The following is a 13,254-nucleotide window of genomic DNA, read 5'->3' on the forward strand; positions in this document are numbered from 1 at the left end:
AAATGGTTCTACTTCAGAGGACAGGGAAGAGGAACATATTAAATATGAATATGTGTTAACACTGAATTTTTTTCCTTTTTTTTTTTTTTTAGCAGAAACTGGTTGCCATTTTAATTTTTTTTTTCTGTTTTTCTATCACATATAATACCTTATAAACAATTTCTTGTCCTGCCGGCAAAATTTAACTAGAACTACAACAATGCTAAACCAATGAGACTTTATGCATTACTGTCACAAAGAATCTAGGATTATTTTGTTTTGCTTTGGATTTTCTTGATTGATCTGCACACATACCCTCCCCCCACTCTGCCCTGTAGGATTGCTTGGAAATATAAATATAAATTATAACATGTACCTAAGAAGAAATAGCCCTGAGTTTTAGGATAATTTTATTTAACCAATGTTTTAACTTCTAGACTACTAAAATGCCATACCTACACAGGTAAGATCATGATTTCTAGAATTATGTTTTCTAGACAATTGCTCTATTTTGCTTGTACAATATGAATTTAAGAATCTTTCAAAACTATATTTTATGCTGCATCAGATCATCCTATGTTACTGTCTTTCATATTTTCATAAAGGAGGTAGAGATTTTGGCAGGTATGTGTAAATTTTTCAGTGCCCTTTTCCTGAGGGCTTTGGTACCCTTAGAGTTGATTTTGCTTTTTGATGTTTCACAGAAAGGCTGTAGGAAACCTGGGTGTGGTTGAGAGAAGAGTTAGTTCCATTCCTTGCTTGAGAGGAGAGGGACTGGATGTGCTTGCGCTAAGTTTGGCTTCAGTATGATCTTTGGAGATCTTGCCAACATAAATGCTTTCACTCACCCTCAATGCAACAGGAGTTCATGTATTGATGATGTGATGGAGCTGTGCCTCAGCAGCACTGACGCTCAGTTCCTGCTGCTCTGGGGAACTGCAACACGAGCCTTTCAACATTTCAGCCACCTTGAAATGAAAATCCCACAAAACTAACAAACAATCAAAAGGTCTTAGGGCTTCAGGGGCCCAAGCAAAGTCCATCTGAAGGAATGTAGCTTCAGGGAGCCCCAGGGAGCAGAGTGGACAGTAGCCAACCTGTCATACAGGCAGTCCACAAAGACATAGTTGTAGACATAGCTATCGGACTCCACAAACGGTGCCACCATTTCTTATTTGGCAGAGCAGAATCTACGGTGTGTCGGTGAAAATGGCATAACCAGGCTCACTGTGTGCCATGCAGGGCTCTGCAGCTCTGCTCTCAGAGAAGCTACTGACAAAAGATACAAATCTTTCTTTATACGTTGATAGAAATTGCCTTTTGGGGCATATTCTCGCCTATACTGTAGTTACATACTTTTTTTTTTTTTTATTTATCTTCTTCACTCTGTTCATGCTCTCACTTGGATTTTGTGCTTTTTTACATAACAAAAATTTTGAAAAAAACTGAGCAAGGCATGGAGGGTGTTATTCATTTTGTTAAATGGGAAAGATAGGAACCCATAGTACTGATTTGTCTTTGCTGGTTCATTGTTATGTAAATCACAGGTGATGACCTACTGTGTCTAGATCTCTTTTTTTGGCATTCTCTTTTGATTGTTTCAAAGCTACCTTCTGTCTTTGCCTGGTATGACATGATGGTATCAACTTCATCCTTAGTTGCCCTGACTATCCATTCTGATGCAGAGAAATACCTAAAAACGTCAATAAACAGGTCTGTGTGGGTATATCGGCCCCATGCTTTTAGAAAGACCTTGTTTTCTTCTTTGACTCTTGTGAAATAGACTCTGTGAAAACCTTTTTCTTAGCTTGGCTTGTTTTGTTCATTTGCTGCTTTTGGAGAGATAGGAGCTTCAGAAGCACTGGAAGTACCTTTCTGCAGTGATAACTCTGTCATCCCAATCCTGATTCATATCTTTCTTTTTTGCTGTTTTGAAGCTTGTTTGCCTTAGAGAAAAAATGCAGCAGGAGTTCAGGCAACAGAAAGCAACTTGATGCTGAAGAAAATGATCACAAATTGTTAGATTTCTTTACCTCTTTTCCTTGCATACTTCACTTTGGGCTTTTGTTTTGTCTTGTCAACTTGAAATGCAGTCTAATGAATAAAGGGTTAACTGAGTCCTCTTTACAGATAAATTAGCATGGTTACTTGCCAGATGAGGTAACTGTTAGGTGGTGTGTCTTGTCTTTCTCCTCAGAGCTGGTACTAAAGGCCGCTTAGCTCTGGGGGAAAATTACTTTCTCCCCTGAGAAAAGCTTTGCCTGCTGGGGCTTCACGCTGGCCTCCAGTGGGCCGAAGTACAAATGCTATTTTAGCTATAATAATAATAGATGCTGTTACTATACAGAAAACGGGTGAATTTTCCTGTTGCCAGTGAACTGTAGTAATTTCATCAAATACAAAATATTTCTATTCCTTATGCCAGTTATGACAATATATATTTAATTTACTAAATATGGCTCTGCTTGAGAGTGCCCAGCCCATGGGCAAGATGTGCTTTGCACACATATATGAAGGACAGGTTTTTTTCTTGCAGAAAGCAATTATTCTGGGGAGGAATAGGAGAGTCTGCTGAATGTGCTATACCTCTGGAAAGTTTCACCTTCATCAGCTGCCTGCTTAATTTATGGTGCTTTGCACTGCAAAAACATGCATCTTACTTTATCTAGTTGTTTCCTGACACATTTAGCAACATTTCTCACTCTTTAAAGTGAACTTAACATTGCTGACAATGTAGGTGCTTCAGTCAGGCTGGCTTGGAAATGTAGTGAGAATGTGTTGTGTGCTGGGGGGGGCAAGGGGAGTGTTACCCCTGACAGCAGGGTCCTGCCTATGTTCCTTGTATAGATCCCGTTCGGCTTTCCAGCTGTTTCCCGAAGTAAGAAAGCAAAGGAGGAGGATATCTGATCCTTCTCTTTTATCATCTCTAGATAATGTCCAGCCAATGCCATTACTAGATAGCCTTCCTTCTACAATTTTGGTAAATATGAGCAACACAGCAACTGCTGTTAATGATGCTGTCCGTCATTTAAGTCACTAACATAATTTTATGGGATTACTTTATATAGGGTACTATACTTTGTATTGGTGTAACATGAATATCAGCTTCAATCAGTAAATGTCAAAATCTTAATTGCCAATTAAGTGTTTCACAGTTTCTGTTCCGATGGCATCAGTTATGGAGAAACAGCTCATCTCCTTTCACTTTTTACTTCCCTAGCTTCCTGCATTAATACTTGAATATGACTACATCTTCCAAACAGTTGTTTAAAAAAAGAACGAAACAGTTATCTTAAAGTGAATGTTACTAAATCTTCCAAACCATTGTTTAAAGAAAAACAACAACCTCCTCCCAAAACCAGTTATCTTAAAGTTTCCCTTCTTTCTGCAATCTAATGTGTTGAGGATTGCACAGTGAGTTTTTGCTTGTGTGTATCTTTTCTATGTGAGTCCTGGTCCTTATGACCAGAGCCATAGAACAAAGACTGAAGTGACTTTGTTGATAGTAATCTATGTGACTAACTGTAGTTATTATAGATCATTTATGTTCATTTTCTTCATGAATAGCAGGTAGCCAACTTAGAGAAGTACAAAATAGTTATATCCTAACCTTGATTATGAAGATTGCGAGGTGTTTAAAGCTATTGAAACTTGATTTTGCTTATAAAAGCCTCTACACATAGGAAGATGCCTTCATAAATGCAATTTATCAATGAAGATATGCTGTTTAGGTATGTGAAATTCTCGATGTGACGTGCTGAAAATGCATGGAGTTGAGCAATCTACACAGATTTTTGCTACACGTGCTAAACTTAGAAGTGAGACTCTCATGATGGGAAAAGCTTGAGAATTCTTTTGCAGGTACAGTAAGCTTTGAGATCTGTATTTACTGCCCCTGGGATTCAGCTATTTTCTAATGACATAAGTTTTACATTGAAATGGATAACTTAGGAGTTGGGGATGGCAACGTACAGGTTGTGGTCTTCCCCAACAAAGTTAATGGCAAAATGGCTACTTAAGGAGCCTGGATTGATCCTTTAGACCTCTTAAAATAATGTTCTTTTCTGGATATTATGTATATCTGTCTAAACATGTGTGGGTAAATATATTTAAATATATAAATATTTCTGTAAATACATATACAATTATGTTTTTACATGTTGTTAGGTAGTAATACTATACTATATTACAGTTAGCTGAAAGGTTACTTAGCAGCTCTTCAAGATGTATTTTTGTAATGCATATTTACACAGTCACTGCTCACGTGTCTAAATTCTTAAATTCTGGGGGGGGGGGGGGGGGGTGTCATGGTTGTTCACTGCTTCCTATTATGCACCATGGTGTAATATAGAGGCCAGGGTTTCACACACATAGGGGCTTTATTCAGCCACAAAATTCCATAGGTCCTTTGCAGGAGCAGCAAGAAGGGAGAGTATGGAAAGTGCATCTCAAAAATCCTTCAGTAACTGATAAGCAGCTTGCTTCTCCTCTTGATTGTGTCTCTTATTTATGTATATTAATGCTAGGGGCAATTAGCAATTGCAGGCAGTCTTTTTTTTTTTTTTTTTTTTTATTTCCTTCCCCTTTTTCCCCTGGTGTTGGGTTTTGGTCTTTTAGGCTAAGAGCAACCAGAGTGCCTCTTTCCCAAATGTGTTATTGTGAGATGAACATAACTCTTCTTAGCTATCTTATAAGTGTCTGGGCTTGAGACAGTCCTCTCCGTCACCCCATTGCCATGTTATACCATGACCACACATGGCAGGCTCACGCTGATAAGCTTGTGCCTTGTTCAGTCTCTGTCTGGCTGCGAAGCTGTCCTTAACAAGGAGATTAAAGGATTTCCTCACACCAATGTCTGATCTGCATCCTCAGCTTTTGTGGATGTCTTCCTGAGGATGGTTGCAGAGCTGTGGCATCATTACAGGCTACAAGTGTGGCCCAATTTTTGAATGTAGATTCTACAGCAGATTTTAAGCCTTAGGGACTTAAAGTATAACAGTAATTGAGGAATAGTTTCATAGAAGTTCCTGGGATGATGAAGAAAGATGTGAAGCTGGGAGGAAAAAAAAAATAAAGAAAAAAAAAAAGAAATAATAAGTCTATGCTGTCTGCTATATAAACTTAGGGGGGGAAAAAAGGAATATAAGTGATAAGAGAGTAAAAAAGGCCCTTGCAGAATGAGGTGCTGTGTGGCATGGAAGCCCAAAGCTATCCCAAATCAGAATGCCCTCCAGAAGGAAAGTTACTAAGTTTCTTCCTTCATTCTAGAGGAGTAAGATAAGTCAAATGACAGGAGAAAGTAATGAGGGGGGAAGGTTTTTTTGTTCTTGACTGCTTGCTTTTTTTGAAAAATGCCTTACAAATACTGTTCAGTATCTGTATGAGTCTTTGCCATGCATGAGTATATGCAGTAGGAACATGCATATGAACAGATACTGGAAAAAGAACTACTGTTAACCTTTACCATTGAAATTGTAATATATCAGCTTTAAGACTTTGGTTTCCCTTTCTAGCGTTTGTATCCATCTTATGTTTCTTTGGGTATGTTACACAATTATATTATTGCTGTCAATAGAAGTAAGTATCCATTACGTAGGGTTTCTGTCAATGCACAACTAGATAAAAAACTTATTCACAGAAGCTTTATTTCTAACCCATTATTTCTAACTTAAGAGTATATAGTAACAAATAAATTGCATTTATCATATTCTTTATAGCCTAACTGCATACGTTCAATTCTCTTCAGTAGTTTCACAACCATTCTCTTGACCGTGGTGCTGCAGACAGTTACCCTTTAGATTCATTTCCTAAGGCAACAAAGCTTAATAGTGTCTCTTTCTGTTCCTCTTCAGTAATTTTTCAACTCACTTCCCACCAAATTTTACAAAAGGTTGGGTGTCTTAAGATACTCTGTGTGTTTCAGGGGCTGGGGGTGGAGAGCCACATAGAGAGAAGACACTCTCCTAGAGCCCCACTGCTGTAGAGGGAAAGGTTGTAGTGGGAGTTTAGTGTTTAGTAGATGCCAAAAATCAACTTGACAGAAAGATCAGGAATGCCCCAACCACAAGAAAAGTTTTAATCAAATTTGGCAGCTTATTAGGAAATCTAACCACAGGACAGATTGGCAATAGGTTCTGTGGCTCATAGACATCTATGTTTTTCAATTAACATGTGCTTATGAACAAATCTTCCTCAGGAGCCAACTTCCCACCAAAATAATGCAACGTTTTAACAACTTGATACCTTCTGTTTCCTCTAAGCTACAAACAGAGCTGTAGTAATTAGACATTTTACCTTGTCTTCAGGGTCTTGGGCTGTATTATTTCATGAAGGTAACAATGTGATTAGCTTTCCTGGCAAAATAATTCTTGGTTTTTTTGTTTCTCTCAATGTATTCTGCAAAAAGGTACTTAAATTTCTCTGAAATACCATATGCAATTTACACAGAAGGAAACATCTTTTTCCCTTCATCTCATAACCTCACACGTCCAACATTTTTATAATACACTAATATATTTCCAAGTGATACAATAAATGCAGATTTTGAATTTATAAAGCTTCTTCTTTTAACTTCATAATGTTGAAGCAGAGCCAGAATGTGTGAAAATTAAATGCACACAATGGGCACAGTGTCACATTCCTGTCTGAGGTGTGTCAAACCTCAGCCTCTCTGCTTGTTTCCAACACATTGCAAAGAAATAATTAGAAACTGGTTTTGCTCAATCACTTCCCTTGAATGTCTAGGATATTCACTGTAGTATTTCATAAGAATAGCATAATCATGAATAATAACGGTAATTATTCCTATCATCAATATTAGAATTATTTCCTCATAAATGCAAGTCCACAATGAAAATATTCAATGCATATTGAATTTTCTTTAGCATAAAGGACGGCAAATGGGGGTTACTATGGAGTAGCTTAAACCCATTTCTATCATATGATAACTTGGTCATTTAGTCTTATCATCAATTTATCCAGTGCTAAAAATATAATAAAAAATAAGCATAATAGTTACTTGCCTATCTCCAGGTACTTATTTTGTTCCCAACTTTTTGAAGGTAAGAAAGTAGCTCATGCTACTTGCTGGTACCATGCAGTGAAATGTGGGGGGCTTTGGTTTTGGGGTTTTTTTTAGTATCTATGGGTATCTTTGGTTGATTGCTGTTCCCCAAATCTAATTTAGAGGTGATGGCTGGAATTTTTTCATTTTCTTGATTTTCTTTTTTTTTTCCTCTGTTGGAATTCGATGTGTGACTCCAGAAGATTAGCTAATGGTATAAATCTTAACATAATTTGTATAAAGTGAGGGGTTCTTGAGCCCCAAAATGAAGATGTAACTAATGAGAAAGCCAGTGTGTATTTTCTCTGCTACTATTCCTTTAAGAACAATGGAAATAAGGATCGCCATTTTGTGTAGTTTTGCTGCGTTTTAACATTTGTAGCTAGCACGCAGGAGATCTCTCTGTGCCTCACAGACTTTGGCAGTATCACAGAGGTCATATTTTCCTATGTATAAATTATTCATGAACAATTTCTCCAATGCACTAGATAAACTTGCAGAGATCAGAATGCATGTTTCTCTTCTTCCACTCATCCCTATAACTGGTCATATTCTAATAGGCAATGCAAAAAAACCCCCAAAACCTGTCTTCATCTGTGTGCATTTGATGGAATGGATTGCTATAAAGTTACGAGAGGAAAGTTCACAAAAGCAAAGAATAAATAAGTATGAATGGGTTTTTTGTTGACTTAGTGCCACTGGTTTAGCTGACCAAAAATACATTGTTACAGTGGGCTGAGGTATATCGTACACATTAAGGATCGGGTTTTAGAGTTGAAATTAATCTGTCTGGTGAGCTAGGTGGGAAACTCTGCCCCTACAGCACCAGTGCCAAAAGAAATGGGAGTGAAAGGACAGAAAAGCTTAAGAGTTTCCAACCCATATCCCAGGTTAGCCTGTCCCTACAAATGGAGTAATTCCCTTTCTGTCTTGCTGTCCCCTATGCTTCCTGCCACATCTGTCCGTGGGTTTTGGAAAGATCTACAACAGTACAGGATGAACCTTAGCTTGGAGATTGCCTTCATATGGTTCTTGTTACATGCCTCTAATAGATTCCTGTACTGGAGCAATTTCCCTGGTTAAAAAAAAAAAAAAAAAAATCAGAACACCACCATTATTTTAAGAGATGATTACAGACATGTGTTGTAATCCCAGGAATCAATTCATTATAGTCCCCTTTCTCATTGGTCTTATTTAGCCAAAAAAACTATTTCTGTGAAAATTCTTCTGGTAAAATACATAGCTGATGCACTTGCATTTTGCAGCATCTGAGAATGCAGCTTGGGGCCTTGCAGCGTTTGGCTGCTGTGTGTGTCAGTGCCCACGCAGAACAGACCGCTTCCGATCCAGTGGTGTGCTGTTCCTCTCATTCACCCAGCGTCTGTTCATCTGATGACTTACAAGCTGATGCTGCAGAGAGATTTTTGGAATGAGTTCACAACATAGCTGCTCACAATGCCTTGAATATGATACAAAGGGACAAGTTCGTACTAGTGGAGAGATCTTGTGGCTCTGCGCAGCAGTAACCATATGTAACGATGGACAGTTACACTGCAATTACTTGGCTGTTTGGGTTTTTTTCGTTACATTCATTGCTGATCTTTGATCCCTGTGTCCTCTTTCCCAGGTCGTCCCATTCCACCTACATCCTCGTCTAGCCTTCTCCCATCTGCTCAGCTGCCCAGTTCTCATAATCCTCCACCAGTTAGCTGCCAGATGCCATTGCTAGACAGCAATACGTCCCATCAAATCATGGACACCAATCCTGATGAGGAGTTCTCTCCTAATTCATATCTGCTAAGAGCGTGTTCAGGGCCACAGCAGGCTTCCAGCAGTGGTAAGAAAATTGCAAACATATGGAGTTTGTTTGTGACATGTTTGTGCCAGTTTTATGCTTTTTTTTTTTTTTTGCAAATGTGTTCTTGCGTCACCACAAAATTGAGAGCATCTATGGAAATGAGGCAAACAAAAATCTTACGGTTTTATTTCATGGAAGCTTTTCTGGAAACACCATACATCATATATGTTTTTCCTTCATCTTACTACAGAGAGCTTTCTAGTTTTAGGAGTGTTATAAGTACTGTAAAAAATATTATTGAATTCTTGTCATCAGAGAGTTTTATTTTTCAAAGTAGGTTTCCTGCTCCTTGATGCATCTTGTAAGGGAGAGGGGTACGCACAATGGTTCTTTGTTCTGCATACGCTAGTCCAATACCTCATGTAGGTGATGAGGTTCTGTATCTAAAAACGTGTGTTGCTTCTGCCATTCTGTGTCTGTTCTTGTTTCAGCATCTGTCTGATTCTATACTCCCAATGTCACTTTTAACTAAGATACTGCTATTTTTCAGCAAATTAATTCTTGTCTTTCAGGCCGCTGTTTTAAAACATTTGTAGCTCTGCTATCAGTCATATAATCTGTAGTGCTTAGCGTTTTCTTTCTTTTCTTTTTTTCTTTTCTTTTTTTTTTTTATTAACAGATGCTGACTTTTCATTTTGACAGCCAAAAATTGAGGAATGAAGATGCAATCCTTTTTTAGAAATACAGGCAAAACAAAAGAAGGCTGTTATAGCTCCTTATTTTTTTTCCTTTTTTTTTTTGTTAACATAGATATCTGTTGTGCAGTTCCTGTCTGTTTAACTAAACACTATGAGTTTATATCTTATATGCAGTTTCCAATCTCAAGGTTGCTCTTCCCTGTAACAATACAGATCTGAACAGTACTGGAGATACTAGGTGGTGTAGAACTTTTGGCCTTTGTGGGTGCATACAGTACACTTGAACGATGCCCTTTACATAGTGGCTGGTGGTGCATGGGGGGAGGATGAGACAATGAACAGAAGCTGAAACATAAGATTCAGAGTGGCTATAAGGTGAAACTTTTGCCCTCAGCATTGGATTAGAACAGGTTGCCCAGAGAGCCTGTGCAGTCTCTGTCCTCGGTGCTTTTCAAGAACAGGTTGGTTAAATTCCTGAGCCACTTGGTCTGACCTCAGAGCTGCCCTTGCTTGGCAGGAGGCTGGACTAGGGACCTCCTGGGGTTCCTTCTATCCTGAATTATCCTTTAACCCTTTGATCCATTCAGTTATGTTAAAATATCATTACACAAAGAAATAATAATTCAGAGATTGAGCATGCTTCCTTGCTACTTGAGGTTTGAGGGTGGAAAATATGATACCAGTTTTTAGGTTGGTTTTTTTGTTGTGTTTTTTTTTTTTTAAGAGATTCAGGGGCATCTGGGGAGCTGCACACCTCAAAATCTGTAATGGGCAACTTAGTAGAAACCATAGAAATTAAAAAAAAAAAAAAAAGTGGACATGATCTGTCTTTGATGAGTCAGTATACTTCTGTAAAGGGTAGTCCCACCTTAGAAACATTTAAGAGTTCTTTGAAGGAGTCAGCCATTTCTGAATAAGGGTGATCTAGTTGATGAAGGGTCTTTGTATTTTCAAAAGGGTCTCAGCAAAATTTGTCACTAGATGCTTTTAAGGAAACTAAACTAACACAGGGTAAGAGGGAAGGTCCCTGCGTGGTAAGTAGTTATTTGAAAGACGGTAAGCAGAAGTTAGAGCTCCCCAATGAATTTTCATGGGACATGAAGATACTTGGAGAAGGTGGTGAGCTGTGGGGTAAGAAAGGTAGCTGATGGCAGGGTGCTAAGGACAAGATCGGGCTGTGAAGAATCACAGAAGGACCTTGTGAGACCAATTAAGAGGGCAATAAAATGGCAGAGGAAATTCAGGGCAGAGAAACATAAAGTGATATGCATAGAAAAAGCAGCTCTGGTACACTGGTTAGTGATGGACCATTACTACTCAGGAGTGGGTTGTTAGGGGCGTGCAAGCTTCATCTCAGAGCTCAGGAACAGGTGAATGTTGACACCTGAAGAAAGGAATAAAGAACAAGAGAGAACATTGTCTAAAGGAAGTGGTGGATCAAACAATTTACGAGGGTTTAAAGGGGAACAGGAAAAGTAAATGGGAGAGAGATGCAATGAGGGTTGCTAAGTTGAAGAAAATCAAGGTCAGGGAACGTAAACTAAAAAAAAGAGACTTGGAGGATACTTCAATACTTGGTACGTGGTATTTATAGCCACCATTGGAGACTGAGTGAACCAGCATGGCTTTTCTTATGACGCCAAATGAAGGAAGGTGCAGTAAAACAACATCTGAAAATTTGATGGAAGAACTCTAGCTCTTTAAGTTTCATTTTAAATAATAGTAATTGTTTCTTTATATCCTTAAAAGCTTTGTGTTTTACACTTGTGACTGGGGACTGACCCAAGGAACCTTTTTGGCATGCTCAGATATGCTTTGATTTGTTTATGAATGGCTGATTTGTTCATTCTAAGTTTTAATATTTTTTCCCCCAAATATTCCATTTCCTTCTTTAATGAACAGTCATAAAATATATAACGACTTTTAATTTTCAGCATATAAGAAACAGCAGTCCTTGTTTGTTTTGGTTTGGATTTTTTTTTTACCATAGACACATGCACAATTGTTTGATCACCACTGAGCTCTTCTGGACTTAATACATCCTCTGGAAACTAATAAGCATTTTCTAGTGATGTAATTTTTTTCTGTAGTTCTCACAATGCTTCCTTTAGAGAGTTAATAAGAAAATACCACAGATGGTGACATATACCTTAAATTGGAAAAGCTCACCTGTTTTTTTGTGACTCATCCTTTTTCTTGAAAGATTTTCAGGGTAGCTTTTACCATCTACATGATACAGAGACATAGACCATGCTTTGATTTCTTTTTTTTTTTTTTTTTTTAAATATTTTAAAAAATCTATTTTAGTTCCTATGGAAACTTAGGAACATAGATCCAGACATTTGGGAGAGAGTAAACAAATTTAAATATTTTGTTTAAATTTGGGATTGTGTTAAAAAGGAAGATTTGAAGATACTTAGATTTAAGACTTAGATTCCAGGTAATCTTTGATCATTAATAAATATTTGCTAGCACTTTCTAGGTGGTTCTTTAAACATTTCTATCACAGTCTTCAAAGTACATGCTGAAGATGAAATATTTGGAGAAATCTCGTACTGATTACATTATATGAGTGTCCTCTTGTTTGTCTGATTGTACACTTATGCTTGCTTCAACCTCTACAATTACAGAATAGCTCCTCAACAAGTTTAAGATGAGTCTTCTTGGATATGAGGTGATAGTCATCCACATGTACTGCCCCGTGCCCTTCACAATAGCCATTCTTGATATATCTGGAAAACTCATTTGCCTAAAAAAATTACCTAATCAAATCTTCCATCAAATGAGCAATCTATTGTTGATATTATGAAGGCCTTTAATCTACAATAAATCTTTGTTAGAACTCATCAGAGCTTCCAGTTTGAGAGAAATGTGATTATAGCACTCTTAAAATGACATTACATCATCGGGGTGATTGGTTTATCATTTGGAGAAGCGACATCAATCATAACTAGCATAACCACACAGTAAATGAATTCAACCTTTCTGCTGCAGAACAATGACACAATAATTGCTCAAAATCAGACTTAAAATGAAATCAGAAAATGCACTTTCTTTAAATATGATGTTAACCTAATGGAATATATTATTAAAAATCATGTTTGAGGAAATTCTATGTAATTAAAAATATGTGAAAATGTATTCCTTTTTTCTTTCATTAGAACCTGATTTCAGCTGCAGAATCATTTTCTATGCAACAGATATTATGCTGTTTTTAATTGAACTCCCATCACTTACATTCCTCTGCTTGTACTTCTTAATATAATATGCAGCACAATTATATGTGATGAAGGACAAGAGGTTTTTGAAAACTGGTGCACCTGCTGATAATATTTTGAAAAACACAAATATTATAGAAGGAGATGAGACCTTTTATCCATGAAAAGTTAGTGGATTCCCCACCCCCCACCCCCACCCCCCCTTTTAAAAGAAGGTCAGTTCCTGCCACACCATTTTCCAGGATGGTTTCTTACAGCTAACAGTAGGAATAGGCTTATTTCTTCTTCCTGTATACATTGTATGTATTTTCTTTCTGGTAATATAAGGTGACTCATCTTGTTGGAATGCCATTTTAATGGCTTCAATCATAATACAATATAACAGGCTGTTTTCCAATCTTACATGGAAAAAAAAGATAAGGGTTTTTGTTGCCAGCACCTTTGCCTTTACTTTTTTATGTAAGATTTAGTCCTATTAAACCAAACTCTGGAATCCCA

At 37.5% G+C, this 13,254-nt stretch overlaps 1 protein-coding gene across 16 annotated transcripts in view; it reads left to right on the top strand.

Annotated features, from left to right (window-relative positions):
- Nucleotides 1-13,254, top strand: part of TENM2 (teneurin transmembrane protein 2) — a 716,298-nt gene that overhangs the window by 469,352 nt on the left and 233,692 nt on the right. For 14 of the 16 annotated variants that reach the window (XM_052816231.1, XM_052816228.1, XM_052816232.1 and 11 more), the window contains one exon: nucleotides 8,670-8,879. The exons of the other annotated variants lie outside the window; for them this stretch is intronic. In XM_052816231.1, coding sequence (XP_052672191.1) covers nucleotides 8,670-8,879 — 210 coding nt within the window. The remainder of the gene's footprint in view (nucleotides 1-8,669; nucleotides 8,880-13,254) is intronic. 16 annotated transcript variants of the gene reach the window in all.

The sequence above is a fragment of the Harpia harpyja genome, chromosome 20 (assembly GCF_026419915.1).
Source record: "Harpia harpyja isolate bHarHar1 chromosome 20, bHarHar1 primary haplotype, whole genome shotgun sequence".
NCBI lineage: Eukaryota > Metazoa > Chordata > Aves > Accipitriformes > Accipitridae > Harpia > Harpia harpyja.